The sequence below is a fragment of the Saccostrea cucullata genome, unplaced genomic scaffold (assembly GCF_032062105.1).
Source record: "Saccostrea cucullata isolate Sc308-1 unplaced genomic scaffold, CSIRO_AGI_Scuc_v1 ctg380, whole genome shotgun sequence".
Taxonomy (NCBI): domain Eukaryota; kingdom Metazoa; phylum Mollusca; class Bivalvia; order Ostreida; family Ostreidae; genus Saccostrea; species Saccostrea cuccullata.
This window is the reverse complement of record NW_026934466.1, coordinates 529,745-548,284: the sequence shown is the minus strand read 5'-3', so window position 1 is coordinate 548,284 and position 18,540 is coordinate 529,745. Positions and strand designations below refer to the sequence as shown.

The following is an 18,540-nucleotide window of genomic DNA, read 5'->3' as shown; positions in this document are numbered from 1 at the left end:
AGAAATTGATATAAACATAAAATTAACATAAAATTAATATAGAATTAACATAAATTGGATCCTGCAGTAGCCATTACATACATTTATATTTAAATTAATAAAACTAGTATTTATACTCTAAGAGGATCAAAAGAAATAGGATTTCTAATTAAAAGCTGTATGTTATATGTAAGGTCACAATGAAGGTCAGGGTATAAAATAAACTGAAAAAGATAAAATGTGCTCACCAATTTATTTCAGCGTACTACAATTACTTGAAGTTTTATACCATAGCTTCCTATGTCCCCGTCTGCCCTTCTTAAAGTACCTCCCTTCTCCATCTCCGCCATTTACATGTTGTTTATATCATATATCTTAACCAAAAGCCAATAACAGAACAAATATTTAGATATTTTTTGAACAAGAAGTTTTATATCATTTTGTCGTAAACAACCAACCGCTCGGGCTGATACCAGGGCAGAGATCAAAAAAGCAGTGTGATATTCTATATATCTCACACTGTAAGTTTCCTCACTGTTTTTAAAGTTTATATGTGCGCAGTCTTGTCACCTACCAGCCTAAGTATTAACATATGTCCCAATAAGTTAACATTCCTGAAAATGACTTCAAAGTCAAGATCCTAAACGAATTACAAAACAAAATCTCCTTCGAGGTTTCATTTCCACTCAAGAATATATCAACATGGTGTGACATGTCTTATGTAATATTTAAATGCATCCGATTTCCTTCTACCTAGGAGTCTAATCTTACTATTTATGAACTGGGTTTTAGTTTACAAAATTACTTTCATATACAGTAAAACTAGATTATAACAAAGTCACTGGGACATATGAAATTAATTCGCTATATCATTAATTCATTATATTCCTATAAGGAATTCGTTAATATTATATTGCAGGGGATCTAAGATTACTTCGGTATAACCGTGAATTCGCAATATCTGTGTTCGTTCTAAACGAGTTTTACTGTACAGTGGTTACCTCCGCAAATATGTACAGAAAGTTTTATTTTCAGGTGAACTTAAGGTTTTAATATTTTTTTCTTGCTTTTGTGCAATTGACAGGAATGTTTAATTGCAGCATGATTGCTGATTTTTTTTGTTTTAAAAAATGTTTGGCACACTTTGGATTTAATTTACTTTTTCATCAGGAGTTCCTATTTTTATTGCGCTCGTAAACATTCTAACAAGAAACAATAAAAACGAAACCAATAACCCGTAAAGGGAGCTCATATAAAAAGTGACTGATGCATGGCAGAGAGAGATATAGGGCAGCTTGAAGTGAAGTAACTATCTCGGAGAAGTTGCTATACATCAATATCGTAAAGACCTCTGAGCGCTGAACTATCAATAGTCATCTTAATTTTCCCTCTTAATGCACATGGATCAATAGTGATGGCGGAGTGTGATTTCTCCCCCTATCCTACAGACGGTAAGACAGAGTTAGATTTCTTTTTGAAAAAAAGAAAAATTATTTTTGACAAATTGGGTTATGGAATGTTTAATATTGTATAACGAGGAACAGAAAAAAATGCAAAGATTTTGCGAACCTTTAATTTGCATTACCATTAAAGTAGTCCACAACTAAAAAAATTTTTCAAAAAAGCATAAAATTTTCAAAAATAAATTCTAAAAATATTATGGAAAAAACCGCGAAAATTTAAAGAAAAAATCATGTTGTGAAATTCCAGTCTAAGCTTTCTAAAATTCTGTGTTCCCTATGGTTTATGACTACTGCTATTTCCGGTAGTTTGTCATAATGGATTTGTAATATTGTAAATGCAATAGATCGATTACAATTCGTTATCTTCAACCTTTTTCAATTTTTATTCGGTGTTCAATAATCGAAAATCACAATTTCCTTATATTTATTATTTACATTCAAACTTTTGATTATAATCATTCACAAGTAAGTGACCAACTCATTTTAATATATCTAAAAATATTTTATTTCCTGAAACATAAAGAGTAGAATTTTTATTTTATTTTTAGTTTATTGCCTAATCGCAATTCAAATTTTCCCCAGTAAATCTAAAACCCCTTTTATATACACTGTGTGTACTAGTACGCATAATTACATACAGCTGCCAATTTTTCATTCATGCTTTACCTTATTCTCCTGATGTGGAAGTGTCATTTTTCCGATGCGTTTACATGCACTATCAAACAGTATGAAGTTTACAATTTCAAAGATTTTTTTTGATAAGCTAGCTATTATTCTTCCTACGAGAGCCCAATGAGTTCATATTCGTAGGTACAAAAAATAAATTTTTCGCGTTATAACGAAACTTTTTTGCGTTATAACGCATAATATAACGCGTAGCTTTCGCGTTATTTCGTGAAATAATATGCATATAGTTATGTTACTCAGGAACATCGATCTTGACTGACAGATTAGAACATGAACACAGTCAGGAACTCTCAGGAACTTATTTATAAAATATCATTTCCTCAGAAGATGTACTGGAGAAATGATCAGAATAGTATAGATTAGTCATCAGAAATTTTTTTTATTTTAAAACCTTACCATTGAATTTATAAAATGTTTTACTTTCTTGTACATGTTTTTCAATTGTTAAATTCTTTAAATTATTTTTTAGCACTTTTTTCAAGCTGTTTTTTAATCGGTAACATTTACTACAACTGTACCACTAATAAATAAAGCAATCAATCATTTTGGACAAAAAATTATACGCTGTAGAAACATAACTAAAATTGAATGAACAATGTGTAATTTCATGAGCTTAATGGGCCATATGATGCTGTTTAAATAACAATTATAGTTGGATATTGTTAATTACAAAATTATTGAGGAGGAGGGGTCTCTAAATTTTCTCCAATATTTATATATATTATAGAGAAGTTCGTGGACTAGGCATAAATAAAAACTAAAAACTGTACAGCAAAAGTTGTCAATGTTTTCGTAAGCGATGGAATGACCACGTGATGCAACCTCAAAATAGGATATCCTATTTACACAGTGAATCCAACGGAGACAAATGAAAATCTGCTATCCAATTTTTCACAACTGCGGTGGGACACAATTGACAAATTTACCTCATTTTGTCAATTTTCTGAGATCTTGAACGCAAATTCTCTAGAGAGTAGAAACGCTTGAAGTTTAACTTTTGGATCGCATAAACTTTGAATTGTTTGAACAGCATTGAGAAAGACAAATTGTGACAGCAAAGATGGATTCAATAGAAGAAAGCTTAAAATTTATCTTGTGATAGTCCAAGATCAAAATAGCCTTTTGCTTATCATTGTAATGAATAAAATTGATGACAAAATCAAACGAAAATTGTAAAGCAAATTTCTCGTTAAACAGCAAAAGTTATAACGCGAAAGTTACGCGTTATATCGCAAAAGTTTCGCGAATATCGTTTCGCGTTATATCGCGAAAGTTTCGCGATAACAAATTTTTATTATTTTTAACGCGAAAAATTGATTTTTTTTACGAAAATGAGCTCATTAGGCTTTGTATTCTTCCTATTCTCTTAGTTAAAATTTCTTGATATCATGATCCGACATTAAAATCTTTTTTGAAAAAAAATAATCAATAATCAGCGCTTTTTACCTCAGACTATTTTTTTTTCTGAATCTGATAATTTAGCTCTTAATGAAAATCTATATGTTTGATAGCTTAAATTTTATTGAGAGATTTAGAGCAGAGGGTCATTAGTTCTTAAAAGAAATTTGTCGTCTGGTCTTTAAACGCTACCTTAAATAATGATTTGACTTAATAATAGAACAGATGGTACTTTAAAAATAAGCATTTTCATGAAATCAATATTAGATATTCTACAGATTTTTTTTTATTTCAATATTTCTATCCATGTGTAAATTTATATATATCAGCGTTCACATCGCTAAAACACGTCATAAAGAGTCACTTTACTCATGTACAAAAATCTTACTACATGTAGTTATATAATTTGCTCGAGGAGAGAGAAATACTTTCCCCTACCGCGCCTACCCCACATTCGCAAAAATACACCATGCTGTCGCAAATTTTTCATTAATGTCAAATTCGCTTCCAGTTTATTAATAGGAGCATGTGAAGGAGACTTTAGATCATTAACTTTATGTTTACAATTGTCATTTTGATTCATCCTGACATTCCTTATTATTACTTAAAATATAAATATTGTGTTAAATGGTTTAGATTATGATATTATGATTTTTTTTATTCACATTTCATATATATACATGTATGTATTTAATCATTATCTCTTTTGATATATTAAATTGTAAAGCTCTTAATATCTGCATAATTGAAATGTTTTTCTTATCTGTCGACCTATAACATTTTCGGTAAAAAAAAAAAAGCGTATGAAGTGTACATAGGGATGTCAACTGCTTATGCTCTCTGAAAACTTTTAATATTGACCTTATTGAAAAGCCAAATATAATCGGTGCTTCTACTGATAAAAAGTAAGCCAAAAAATATTGAATGAAATTTATATGTTTTAAAATAGTGGACCCCGAGCGAATGGTATTGTTCAAACTAAAGGTTTCTTTAAATGCATTTTGGTAATTTAATCTGAAAGCAAACACTTATACGGTTACAAAGAAATATCATAATTTATACATATCAGTCAGTATTTTGACTAAAAAGTGAAGTTATTACGAATTGATAATTAATTCTTTTGGTAATTGGCCGATATGACTGTAATCCTGAAGATATTGCTTTCACCACATTGTGGAAAATCTGAATAATCTTTTTCAAGAGAAAGCACATTGCTGCATTGTTTTTTCAAATTTTGTATAAATAATAAATCATTATTTATGATCTTTATAAAGGCCGCTTGTATTGTAATGCTACATATGACGGCGTACAATGTTGGAACCATACGTTAGCAGGAACAACAGCCTTCGGCGCGTGCCCAGAGAACCACCCGTCTTCAAAAGTATTTGACAATCCGTCAGGTAAGACTACAACTGAATACAAAACAATGTTTATAAGCTATCACATAAACCGATAGTCTAGTATATAATGCGCAAAGCACAGCTTGATAAAATAACTTAAGACCTGACAACATGGTGTATAAAAGATAATGGAGATATAGCACAGTGACTGATATCATAAAATCTGTAAATAGGACATAAACACGGACCCATGGAAAGTCAAAAGGTGGGATCAGGTGCCCAAAAAGAGGAAAGCAACCTCTGCTGACCGGTCCCATCTACCATAAGCCTTTGGTATTGATCAAATAGACGGGAAACCTGTAGTTAAAATCATTATATAAATAAAGGCATAACAACTGGTATGATATACGTCATCCAAAAAAGGTTATATAATTACTTACAACATCATTGTATGTTACGGAATAAAATCTCCTTTAAATAAACCGTGAGGAAATTAATCATTTAAGCTGTTAAAAATAAGCGTTGAAAACCTATTATTAGAAAAACGGAATCTTATTAATGCAACGGTGTGAAAATTAATTTTCATAATGCGCGCTATGTTTGGTCATTGATATCAAAAGTACATGTAAGATGTATATGTATTTAACTTATTTATTCATTTTGAGCAAGGCTTTTCAAATTGATTTATAATACCTTGCATAGAAACAAAAGGGGGTACTGATATTCAGTAATTTTTTTATCTTTCGTAAGCATTGGTTACATTACCAAACATTGATAGTCTCCATTGTACCATAAACATATCAATAAACTGCAGCGATGGCATATTTAACATTTGAGTACTGATATATCACAATTCTTACACGAACTGTTTTTAAAAATTCAAACAAGTAGTTGCAAGTAACTGATAGTTAATATTTCCAGTCTTTTTTATGCAAAAGATACTAATAATAGTAAATTATATGATTTTAAATGATATAAATTGTGATCAATCTGAGTACAATCCTCAAGAAAAAGTGTTTTAGTTTTCATTATATCATTATATATCTTTAAAATTTTCATCACTTAGAAACATTTTCTCTAAAAGCGAAAAAAAAACCGTTTGAAACAAAAATTATTCAGGAACCTGTGATTTTATAATAACCATCATAGACAATTCAAATTGCCATAGCATCTAATATTTTCCACCGAAACAGGTAACTATGACATGAGGTCATTGAATTTCGATAGTGTAGTATATAATGTGCACGGCATCACACATAATCCAAAAAAAAAACAACTTAAAACCTGCTAACGTGGTGTTGTAAATAGAGTGAAGATACCGAAAGTGGTCAGTCTCATAATATTACAAGTATGTGAATAGGTTATATGCATAAACACGGACCCCCGGAAAATATTGAGGTGGGATCAGTTACACTAGAGAGGTAAATAACCCCTGCTCGCACTGTAAGCCCTATGTATTGGTCACCTTAACGAAAAATTCTGTAGTCAAATTCAGTATACTCAGACCAGTAGGCAGGGGATACTCACTCCTCCGTGGCACCTGATCCCAACTCTGATGTTTAAGAAGTCCGTGTTTGCTCCACTCCTATTTTGTAGCTCAGATACTGTTCGTATTCGTATGAAATACGTCATCCAAAAAAGGATATACCAAAAAATAGGCTACAATTGCAAAGAAGGCCATCATATGATGTCATTGCATGAAACACCCCTCTCACATAAACTGCGAGACAATTAATTGTATAAGCTGTGGCAAAGAAGCATTGAAAATCCATTTTTGAAGGACGAAATCTAATTAATATAACGGTGTTTTATTAATTTTCATAATACGCGTTATGTTTGCACATTCATATTAAAAGTAAATGTAGTACGTACCGGTATATATGTATTTAATAATTATATTTTTTTTGTTTTGCAAACTTTTACATATTGAACGTACAAAATATCGTGTTGTAGAGAAACAAAATGGCATATGTGATATTCAGTAAACCTTTTTATCTTTCTAATTTTTCCATGCAATGTTTGTAAATAGCATTTCTGTTCCAAATATGAACAATAGAAGTTTATAAATGTTTTTTTTCCGTGTCCTTTAAATAGTTCATGTTAATTTTGCAACAGAAAATTTTGATATCCAATTGCAGCCCATATTACTTTAAGCAGTACTTTGTGCTTAAACAATGAAAACTGTACAAATGTTTATAGAGACAAATTTTAAGTACTGGGTTCTGCTCATTTTATTTGATATTTTGATGAAATTAGTCTTCACTTTATCTACCGGGCTATTATTCGTCAATGCTGGTAGCATAGCAATTCAGGGAGAGTTTCACCAAAAATAGATTTCAACTCGACTGAGCAATCGGCAAAATCTGAAGAAAATTTAGCAATACATGTAATATTATTGTTTTAGTATTCTTTATGATAATATTTTTAAATTCAATGTACCGCACTTGTATATACTCGCCTATAAGTCGGTTTTTGGGAGTTAAATATTGGTCTTAAACTCTATGTCCAACTTGTAGGCGAGTCATAAAGAGGTTGGTATTTTTCTGGACTCTGAAATACGCTGAAATGTAGTATTTTATATGCATTTCCGACGACTATAGAAAAAATTGTCTGGATTTATATAATAGTTTATGTAATCTTAGATTATATATAAAGTAAAAGTATTTACATATTTTAATTATTTCTTTTGTATCTTAAGTGAGCATTACTTATTTGTTTTATGATGTAGGATTAAATAGTAAACAGAAGTCATTTCGAAAAATATTCATTGAAAACCAGGTAAACACATCAATGGATTTTATTTCAAATTGTCACCCGATTTTGTCAAAAAATTGAACCGACTTATAAGCGGGTCATTAACAAATCCCACCAAAACAACGCCAAAACATTCAACCGACTTATAGGCGAGTATATACGGTACCTTTAAAATTTTCATCACTTGGACAAAGTAAAAAATAAATTATACCGCTTGTTTCAAGGATTGATGTGTTTCTTGCTTCGATTCTTTCTCTTATGTTTCAGTTTACAAAAGAATTTTCTCTAAAAGCGAAAAAAAAGTTTGAAACAAATTTATCTTGCTTCACCAATGTGTCACAACAGGATATCAAAATTTCTATTATTTACAACACGGAAACACGGAAGTTTGCTTATAAGCATTCATTAATAACGATGAAAGAGTGGATAATGTTTAAGGTGGTCAGGAGATCCAAAAATTGATAACAATTGCAAATAATAAACTTTTTTTTCTATCAAGGTTACTCTTACAGAAAATGTGAAATAAACGGAATTTGGTGGAATAACAGCAACTCTGGGATACACGAGTTTGCCAAGTCCAACTATCTGCCGTGTATTTCACAAGAAGTGCACAATGTAAGTGAATTGAAAACAACTCCAGGAGAGTAGCCGTTTATAATTTATTATTTTTATTCTTATAATTTTACTCGTTTTTTAAACTATTACCACATTTTACTGGCTCTTTTAACAGATTGAAGAAGACATCCACGATATGAATGTCGAAGTAGGTCCATTGTGTTCTCTTTTTATCACGGTATAATGAAAAATAATAGTTAATAAGTTAAACTACACTAAATAAATTTTAAAAAATCTTTTAATTCTTCAAATCTGAAGGTTTTACGTAAAGACATTGTCAATTAAATTAAAATTTCATTTTAAATTAAAATCTCTCTCTCTCTCTCTCTCTTTTCTATTCTAATATATATTCTTTTTTTAATTTCTGGTACAGAGAATCAAGCTTGTTATGTATATCTACATGAGTGGTTATACTGTGTCCATTTTACTGCTGATCGTCGCCTTGGCTATTTTTGGTTTGTTCAAGTAAGACCTCAGTTCAGCAAAAACACGCTTATAACCAAGTACCAGAGGGGGCCTCTATTTATCGTTTGAAATAATTTGTTTTAGTTCGTTAAATTCACGATGTCATAAAAATCAATCCCTTAGGGAATGAACTGATATCATTATATGCTATAGACGTCAATTCAATATAAGTGTGTTTGGTATAAGAGCAGTATAAATGCAGCTGTGTCCTTTTATTCTTTACTTTCGCTTTTATCTTTTTTGTCAATTTTGTCCGTCTGCTTTAATTTAATATATGCTATGTTGAACGTTATCAAAATTGAATACCATAATGGAAAAAAGTTTAACAACATCCGAAATACATTTTGAACTGAATGTGCAGTATCAAATTCCTTTATATATGTTTTCTTTTCATTCTCATTATTTCGATTCTTCAGAAATCTCAAAGTTTTGATCGATATGGTGACTCTATATTGCTAAAATATCATGGAAATGAATTTTGTTAAATGTTCCGATATTTTAATTCGTAAGACACTGCCGATGACCTTAAACAAAATTAAAGTATTTGTGCAATTTTTTATCAAATTGTTTGAATGGCACCTGGTCCCACCTCCGATGTTTTGGAGGCCCGTGATTGTTCTGCTCCTATTTTGTATTGTTTTATGGACTTTTGATCTTGAAAATTGTTCGTTATCTCCATTTATTACATACTTGTTTCCTTGTAGACATATCCAATCATTGATCTTTATCTGCTTCAAAGCTGTTAATGAAAATATAAAAAGCATGCGTAGGAATTTATTTCTAATCTGAGAAAAATATGCTTTTGATCAGCTTCTTTATTAAACGTACATATTTGTATTGATTTTGTAGGAAGTATAAGACTTATAACCCATTCCTCTTTTTTCCAGGCAGCTTCATTGCAGTCGTGTCACAATACATTCCAATTTGTTCATCTCCTATATCCTCAGTGGCTCTATGTGGATTGTATTTTATACCGAGATGTCATTAAGCAACTTTGATATAGAATCCAGACCGGTAAATTCAGATTCCAAAAAGATATTAAAACATGTTTAATGTTTGTTGTCTAACACAAGTTAAATAAAAATAGTTAAATTTATTGGAATATAAATGAATTTAAAAAAGATTAATCGTAATCGGTTCCATAGTACTAGTATATATGTTTGTTTTAACGCTCATATACAAATGTTTTCCTAAGGAGATTGAAATATGTAAGAAAAAAAATATGCTAAAACACCTTATTTTACAAATTATCTTTTAAGGTGTAATATTACTCTGAAAGGAGAGTTAACTTTCGAGGGAAATTATTCTAAGCAAGCCTATGATTTGCTTTGACAGAGTTTAATAAAAAGGGTCATAATAATCATTTCATCAAATCGAAACTATATTACGATAATTTCTTGTTTCTATTTAAAAAAAAATTTATTTAATGAATAATTTTATTATATTTGAAATATCGAAGCGTTTACCCCATATCGATTATTATGAAATTTCATACCTTAAAACAATATTTTCTTGATGTTTAATCTACCGTTTCTTTCAGACTTGGTGTTATGTTTTACATGCCTTCACACAATACACAACACTCTGTAATTATGCCTGGATGCTGTCAGAGGGCATATTCCTACACTTTTGTTTGGTTCACGTGTTCTCTGAAAAAAGGAAACTGTTAATTACATGCTGTGTCGTTGGATGGGGTAAGGGCTTCATATTAAACGCCCAAAGGTTTATAACCCAGAGTTATTTTCATCTTTTTTATTTTATTTTACAAATTTTTTTCAGTAAAAGCTTAAATTCTTTTTTACATATTTTATTTATCTCCATCTACACGAGGGAGACTGCAAAAATAGAATTGAAGAAAAAATCGCCTTCTTCAGCATTGATTGACCTCTTGTTGGTTATTTTGTTTATTTAAATAATGCCATAAGAGATGATATGTAATCTTATTAATGAAAAAGAGTTAAACGTTAGAACTTTAAGTTAAAACACTTACTAACTTAACGTTAACTTGTCTTACTGAGTGAGGATGTCGCGATTCCTATTTTACTGAACTCAGCAGATTTTAAAACCTGTTATTACTGAAAGTAATATTTTTACTGATGAAATGTAAGAAATGTATATTTAGACGTATTTTTTCTATTTTTAGTTCTACCCATCTTCTTTACTGCCGTGTATTGCGTGGTTCGCCTAATTGACGGGGAGAAAGAGAAGCATGGGTATTTCCTTTTTATAAAGATTATGCCATTTCTCCTTATAATTTATTTCCACGTGATTTATCATATCAGAAAGGGTACAAGTGCATTTATTTCAAATACCTCGTTTTATTTGTTCTTTTAACTCTACCATCACCCCATATTTCAATTCCTACTCTTTGAACTGGAGGGTACACGGATTTAATGTTATAATCAATCAATTTCAATACGTTTACTGGTTATGCACGTGCAGTACACCTAATAGCTGGTAAATGATATTTAACTTTTGTCTATAGTGCTAAAAAGATTACCTTTTTTATCATCTTATTTGAGTGTATCTTCTTGCAAGAAATCACACAGAAATTTAATCATGTCCCTAAAACCGAAACTCACGTTTTATTTTCTTTTAAATAAAATCCTTTTTAAATAAATATGGATCACGATTTATTTATCTCTTGTATTAGTCGTTTACAGAAATATTTTAGTTTTAAAAAGTACATATTCTACATTCATGTACTCAGAAGTTGATATTAAAATGATGCTGGAGGACTCCAACGAAAGTGTATATTGAAAGTTAATTAAAATTAATTTTTGTGTGAAATGCTATTATAATATATGAGTCGTAATATTATAGAGAAAATATTGACTTCAAATCTGTGTCCAAGTACCTTTAAAGTACCATTTTCTACAATTGCTTTATTTTTTATCACAACAATCGGTATTTTCCTGCCAACCCAACTCATAAGTCTGAAATATTAAAAGAGTTTTTTTTATTTTACAGGTGTTGGCTAGAAATCCAGTGGTCTTTTTGGATTCTTTTAGTACCTATCATTTTATCCTTACTGGTGAGTGACTAGCATTCTCAATATTCTAAGAACTAATGCCTTTATAAGATACCATTTCCCGCGAATATAAAAAATAGAAATTTTTATACCGTTCTCTCTGTATTTACATGTTAAATTCTGGATTTTGTTTTGTATGAAGAAAACTGTATATACATGTTTTACAATTGTTTTCGGCAAACAGTAGTTAATATAGAGTTTGTGTTCTGTTATTATTATACATGTATGTAAGAAATATTTTATAGGTGTAAAGAACAACTGTCCATTTTGTTGGTAACATTTGATGCTTATATTAACTACAATTTTGTTTATTGATCAAAACCTTTATTTTGATCAATAAAATTCAACTTCAATATACATTTGCCTTTTGGGAAAAGAGGAGGCATAAATATCGTAATATTTAACCCTTGAAAAGATTTATTTTCTAACCTTGGTTTAATTGTTATTTTCGTTGCAGCTTAATCTGATCTTCCTTATCAATATTTTGAGAATCATATTATCAAAAATACGATCTTACAACCAGAGAGATTCTAACCAATTTAGGTAGGTTCAATTTATGTATAAAAAATTATGATTTTATTGTTATATTGCATCAGCATGGGTCGGCAGTGCATGCACATGATCCCACCTCCGATTTTGGAGGTTTGGTTTGCTCTGCTCCTATTTTGTATTGGTTTAAGGTATTTTGATCTTGAATACTTTTTGTTATCTCCATACCTTTGATGGAAGAAAGAGTCAATGAAGTTGGGGGTTTTTTCACATCGTGATATATAGCATCCCTTACAGAAAAATGATCAATCCTCGATCAAATTTCAAAAACAATTGGACTCAGATGAAAAAATTACTCCATTTTCTTGTGGAAGTGTTTTTACGTCGCTTTGAACTTGTTGACTTTAGTCACATGTTTTGACGTTACGTTATAAAAGAGTTAGCGAAGGATTTTGCTTGGCGCATCACATACATATTTATTACACTTATACATCCGCTTCTGGTGACACAGCATCTTCAGAAAATTTTGCTGAGAGAAAAAAAATAAATCGTCAGGTTTCTACGTTTAAAAACACGGAATTTTTTATATTGATCATGTTTTAAGTATAATTTGATATCAGATTCTGGATAAATACCCTGCATATTGATTATTTAAACAGTCATGGTAACAAATATATGACGACACGCATCCACAAATTTCCGTCGAAATTTGATGAATGTCTTACAGGAGACGACATCGATAATGTCGTGAATTCCGACGATGCAAAGATTTTACATTTTAGCATTTTATGGAATTTCTGCAAAAATAAATTCGAAGAGAAAAAAAATCAAATTAAAACAAAAATTACATTACCAAGCATGGTTCATTTCATTTGAAGGCCGTTCCTTTTTTATGCTTTAATTTCCAATGCCAACAAATAAAATTTATAAAGGCATGGATAGTGTCATTTGCAACTGTAATTATTAATGTATTTAAAAAAAATTAACTTCCTCTTAAAACCGGAAAAGTATGTTATTTTAGGCATCGTAATTTTTATCTGGAAATTCAATACTTTTTGTTTCTATATATATAGCTTATGCACGCCCACCTTGGGGAGCAGTTTATGCAGCAACTATTTATACATGTAAGATAATACATTAATGCATATCTGCTGAAAACGAAAAACAAATTGAAAACTTAAAACAACCATTAGGAGGAGGTATAAAGAGAATTTTTAAAAGGTTTCATTCATGACTTTTATATCTTTTATCAATAAAGAATTATTTCATTGAGGTAATGAAAAAATAACGCCTCAATTTCTCATGTCCACATTCTAGAACAAATATAAATAGATCGATAATAATGTGCGTTGAGTTAATATTAAATAACTAAGGCCATCTTTAAAAAAAGAATTTGGTTGTCCATTCCCGACCAACTGTCTAAAAAAAAAAGACCCGACTCAAAACTTTTTTTTACATTCCAGGACATGATGTTTTTTTTTTTCATTTTATTCCTCTTATTCCAACAAATATGTTGATTTTTTCTTGAATTTTTATTTCGATCTACCCGATGATCCAATAATTTTACCCAGAGTCGGGAGAGAAAAAGCAAACGTTATTTTAAAGATGACCTAACACGCATGAATTTAACTTGCTATACATAATTTGAAAAGAAAAAGTGTACGATTAAAGAAGATTTAACATGATATGGATAGGATGTAGGATTTTAGTTGAAAGATTGGGATTAGCCTAACAGAAAAATTCAACAAAAACAAAACTTAATATTTTCACTTTAAAAATGAAACTGAAAAGGGAAAGGGAGAAAAAAGAAACATGTGCGTTTTAGCCGCGAGAATTTGACGTTGCAATAAACACCAATTTTTTTCAACGTCAACGCTTATGTCATGAAGCCCGGTTTTGTCAGAGAGCGGTCCATATATATGTACCGACTAGATTGGGCTCTTCGTTAATAATAAAAAGAATATTACTGATCATTTTAAAAAAAATATTCATAACGCCAGATTGCAAAGTTAGAATTTATTAAATTAAATGCTGTCATTCATTTTTATAGATTGATTTAAAGAAAAATCAGGTAACTTTATATTTGCGAATCGGTTACCTTGTGTTCATAGTTTTTATTTTTTTTTGTAGAAAAACCGTCCGCGCCATCTTGATTCTCGTTCCTTTGCTGGGTTTACAGTATATACTAATGCCACTGAACAACGACTCATTTATTTACAAGATAATTGTTGCAGTAGTGACGTCATATCAGGTAAACGTTATTGTTATGATTTAAAGACTTTTTGTACTGCAAGGATTCCTCTGAAAATGTGTTCCAAAGAAAAACAAATGGGCAAATTCGAATAAGAATTAAAAGAACAAACTTTGGTTCCGGATTGTAGAAATGACTACCATTCCTCCGGAAGAAACTCATCTGAAAGCAAAATGGAGTCTTGATTTTTTAATATGTGTTGAGAAATATGAAGACAACGAACGATGATCGATCTCAAAAAATGTAGAAACATAAAAGATGTAACCCTCCCCCAAAGAATGGTTAGATTATTCAATTGAAGTTTGCTGCAATAAAAATATATATCTTTAATAATTTTTTCTAAATAAAAAAATGTACGTGCAATATGCATTGCTTTGACAAATCCACACGACAGGTATGACCTGTTTAGTCATTTTTGGAGGCCCATTTATGCACTAACAAATTAGTTGGGAATTCTATTTTTTTTTTCTTTTAAAAGCATTTTCGCAAATTTCCTAGCTGATTAATTGACTCTGATTGCAAATACTTGTACAACCTGCCATTAAGTTGAATGTTGACTGATAATTGTTTAAATTGTAAGGCCACTACAAAGCTAATTGTGCCACGTACGTGTAACGTATGGTTGCACATATGTTACAATGAAACGTATAACCTGAAACAATGTTACAATGAAACGTGAAACTTACCAAATACATACGTGTATTTAAAACATACGTTAAACGTACATAATACGTACGTGGCACATTTTGCTGTATATTCAAACCCATGCTGAATTGTCTACAGATGTTTACCTTCTTCTCTTGTAGGGTGCAGTTATTGCCGTGCTGTTTTGTTTTCTCAATGGCAAGGTATTTTTAATTATTTGAAATTCAAATAAAAGTGAAGACTGAAGAGGTATTCTGTGAAGAACTTGATCATGTATTTTTCAAAAACGCATGCAAGTTAGTTTTAAATACTCTTAGTTTTGATAATGAGTTTTATCTCATACGTGTGGATGATACTATCCGTTGGATAAATCTATGCTTTACCCACGGTTAGATGCTTATCAATAGCACTTCCGGCTTTGACACGATCCCTCGCTTCAAGATTTTTTTATTGAAACTTTTATTTGTAATAATTCTTGCCCTAATAAAATGAAAGGTAAAGAACAGTAATGTCCTTAAAAGCAAAAAAGAGTAGTATATGTCAATGAAGAGTCTAATTTATCAAGATACCTGTATTGGCTACTTGACGACGGATGTTACCCCCCCCCCCCCCCTTCGTTTAAATCGTTTTCGGAGAGAGTAAAGCCTAGGAGTTTTGTTTTTGTGGTTATAAGATTTTTTCAACATCTTCAACAATGCTTTCATATATTATACTACGTATTATACATAGTAATTTAGGTGTAATTTACCTTGGGTCAACAATGAATCTACACGTAGCCTTGCCTAGCACGTTTCGTACTCACCCCTGTCAACGCGCGATCGGCAACGCGGATGCGATCGGCAACGCGGATAGCTAAACTCAACTACATGAGGAAGATGAGGTTAAATAAAACATTATTTTGTCCTATTTCCTTGCAGTTATCCTTCAACATTTCTGACTTTTTAAATGCTACTAGACATGTTCAACACCATAAAAGTCCCCTACGCATTAAAAATCACCATATATTATGTTAAAGAGAACATGACTGCCCTAACCTGACACATAAAGCTCGTTTAAGTGGTATTTCTTACCTTATTACGTATACCCGACTGTCCAAAAGGCACATTTGCATTGTAAATAGGTAAATCATAAATTTTAAATCCGATTTGAAGTTCTTCATCAAATAGAAAGCATTGAAATAACGGTTTGAAGTGAACACATGCCAAACGTTTTGGCGATCGGCAACGACTTTCTATATGCGATCGTACAACAAAGAAAATATGATAAACATGCGATCGTGCAACTTGAAATTTATAAAATACTTTTAATGAAATAAAGTAATAGTTAGCCATGTGGTATGGGTGGAAAGTCTGTCGAAATAGAACGAGATACCAAACATTTGATTTTCGAGAGAGAAAGAGCGAATTTAACTGACGTTCTTGTATATTAATTGAATAATGTCTGTATTTTAAGAGAACAAAATTTAAAACTCCATGGAACCCTAAAACTTGATATTATTTGATTATTGTTTAAAGCACATACCTACAGAGTGTTATAGGACCGAATTTTAGCAATATAGAAAAAAAAGGTTTTATTGTCTATGATCACAGGTGCTTGAGGACAGGACCCCCCCCCCCCCCTTTCGATATAGATCCCTGGCCTTTTTCGATTTTTTTCTCATAAAAAATCTTTCATTGCCACATTTATGATAAGATCTATACCAGGAAATCGAAAAATTACCTTAAACAAATGTTCTATTAAATTTACCCTACATTCTCTATATAAAAATTTTTATATATAGAGAGGGTAGATATTTTTTTTAAAATGTAAGTTTAAGCAAATGTTTGCTAATTTTATTTTCAGGTGGTTGCACTCCACCACATAAAAAACTATTTAAATTTATTTATTTATTTAAACCCCTACAATACTTTCTTCTTCAATGTTTTGATCTGCGTTGCCGATCGCATCCGCGTTGCCGATCGTGCGTTGACAGGGGTGGTACTGTCAACATACAAAGAGTTAATTTTTACGATCCCTTGAGTCTTACAACTTTTAGTCAGAAGTTCGCTTGATGTAAAGCTCCAGCAATTGTCTCATAATGTTTTCAAAGACGCATATAGCAAAATTTTGAATATTGAGCTCGATTCTACTCTTTCGAGATATGTTAACATCAAAATTGCTACGTTATCAACTTATACACAATCAATTTGAATTCGAAATCATTCATGTAGTTTCACAGGGGAATTCTCAAAGTTTTGTTAAAGCGAAAGTCGTATGAGATAAAAAGAACATCTATAATTGTGTAATTCGATATAAGCTTTTTCAAACTCGTTGAAATGGCGTATATTCGCTCGGCAAGCCTCGCGAATAAATTCACAATTTCAACTAGTTGGATAAAGCCAATATCAAATCACACTATATAGATATCCTCTATATATGTATTCCAGCAATGAAAATCCATTTAATATGCGACACAAGTTGATATATGTAAATGGAATGTTTTCTATGATTGGGTATTTCCAGGTTATAAATCTTATCAAAAGAAAAATAAGAACAAAACAATGGAGTACTGTTTCACAACGTCTTCCACAAAGAAGTTCTCTAAGATCGAGCTCAAGAAAAAGCAATTCGTCAAAGAAGGATGAATATGAATTAACAGAAAACAAGGGATCACGAGCTGCATTCCTACCATTATAGACAAATGGAGTCGAACAGGGTGGAAAAGGGCCAGATTCTTTATCAAGTGTATGGAATTAAAAAAAAGTTTTTTAAGGAAGCTCTAAATACGAACATAAAATTGCTTTTTGGCCTTGGTGAAAATTATGTCATATGAATGTGCATATTGAGACTTTTTCATTCATTTATAACATGGTATATGGCATGGTATTTCAAAGGAAAATTTTTTAAAGACAATGAACTATCTGAGAGAAGAAATCAATGCTGTTTGCTGAGTGAAAATAATAAATTCAATTATTTCCTCTTGGTTGTACATAATGTTAAAAATATTTTGATCTATTACAAATCGTGCAACTGTAAATAGCATTTTTTTTAAAACTTACTTCTAAGGGCAGATCACTCTAACTACATACAACTAATCTATAAGTAGAGATTTTTAGTGTGCATAGTTTAGAGCTTTCTTAAGTTTAGGTTCTTTGTGTGGAAAATTCAGCCACATGTTACAACGGTGGGGTAAAATTTTCCATTTTTGAAAATCTACAAACTAAATTATTTTAGAATTAGTAGTACATATAAAAATTCAATAATGTATATATAAAATATATAAAAATTCAAGGACATCCTTTAATGAAACTATTCTCTCTAGTTTGTATGTGTATATTAATAAACATCAGAATAATGATTTTTTTTATACTTGAATTAAAAATTAAAAGGTTGAACCAAAACACAAATACAAATACTTGTTCTTTATACTTTCTTACATATACA

At 30.7% G+C, this 18,540-nt stretch overlaps 1 protein-coding gene across 1 annotated transcript; it reads left to right on the top strand.

Annotated features, from left to right (window-relative positions):
• Positions 1 to 1,077: 1,077 nt before the first annotated feature.
• On the top strand, positions 1,078 to 18,360 carry LOC134240799 (calcitonin receptor-like). Its single transcript, XM_062722879.1, has 13 exons — positions 1,078 to 1,430; positions 4,802 to 4,927; positions 8,121 to 8,236; positions 8,352 to 8,384; positions 8,610 to 8,701; positions 9,589 to 9,715; positions 10,242 to 10,395; positions 10,845 to 10,914; positions 11,672 to 11,735; positions 12,190 to 12,275; positions 14,352 to 14,472; positions 15,279 to 15,320; positions 17,620 to 18,360. The coding sequence occupies exons 1-13, from the start codon at positions 1,394 to 1,396 to the stop codon at positions 17,791 to 17,793; spliced, it is 1,242 nt and encodes a 413-aa protein (XP_062578863.1). The 5' UTR covers positions 1,078 to 1,393; the 3' UTR covers positions 17,794 to 18,360.
• The last annotated feature ends 180 nt before the right edge of the window (positions 18,361 to 18,540 follow it).

Excerpts from the sequence above, each read along its gene's own strand:
- LOC134240799 (XM_062722879.1), top strand. The coding sequence starts at position 1,394 with ATGGCGGAGTGTGATTTCTCCCCCTATCCTACAGACG. Across the intron at positions 4,928-8,120 it reads AGTATTTGACAATCCGTCAG|GTTACTCTTACAGAAAATGT; the intron begins GTAAGACTACAA and ends TTTTCTATCAAG. Across the intron at positions 9,716-10,241 it reads TTGATATAGAATCCAGACCG|ACTTGGTGTTATGTTTTACA; the intron begins GTAAATTCAGAT and ends CGTTTCTTTCAG.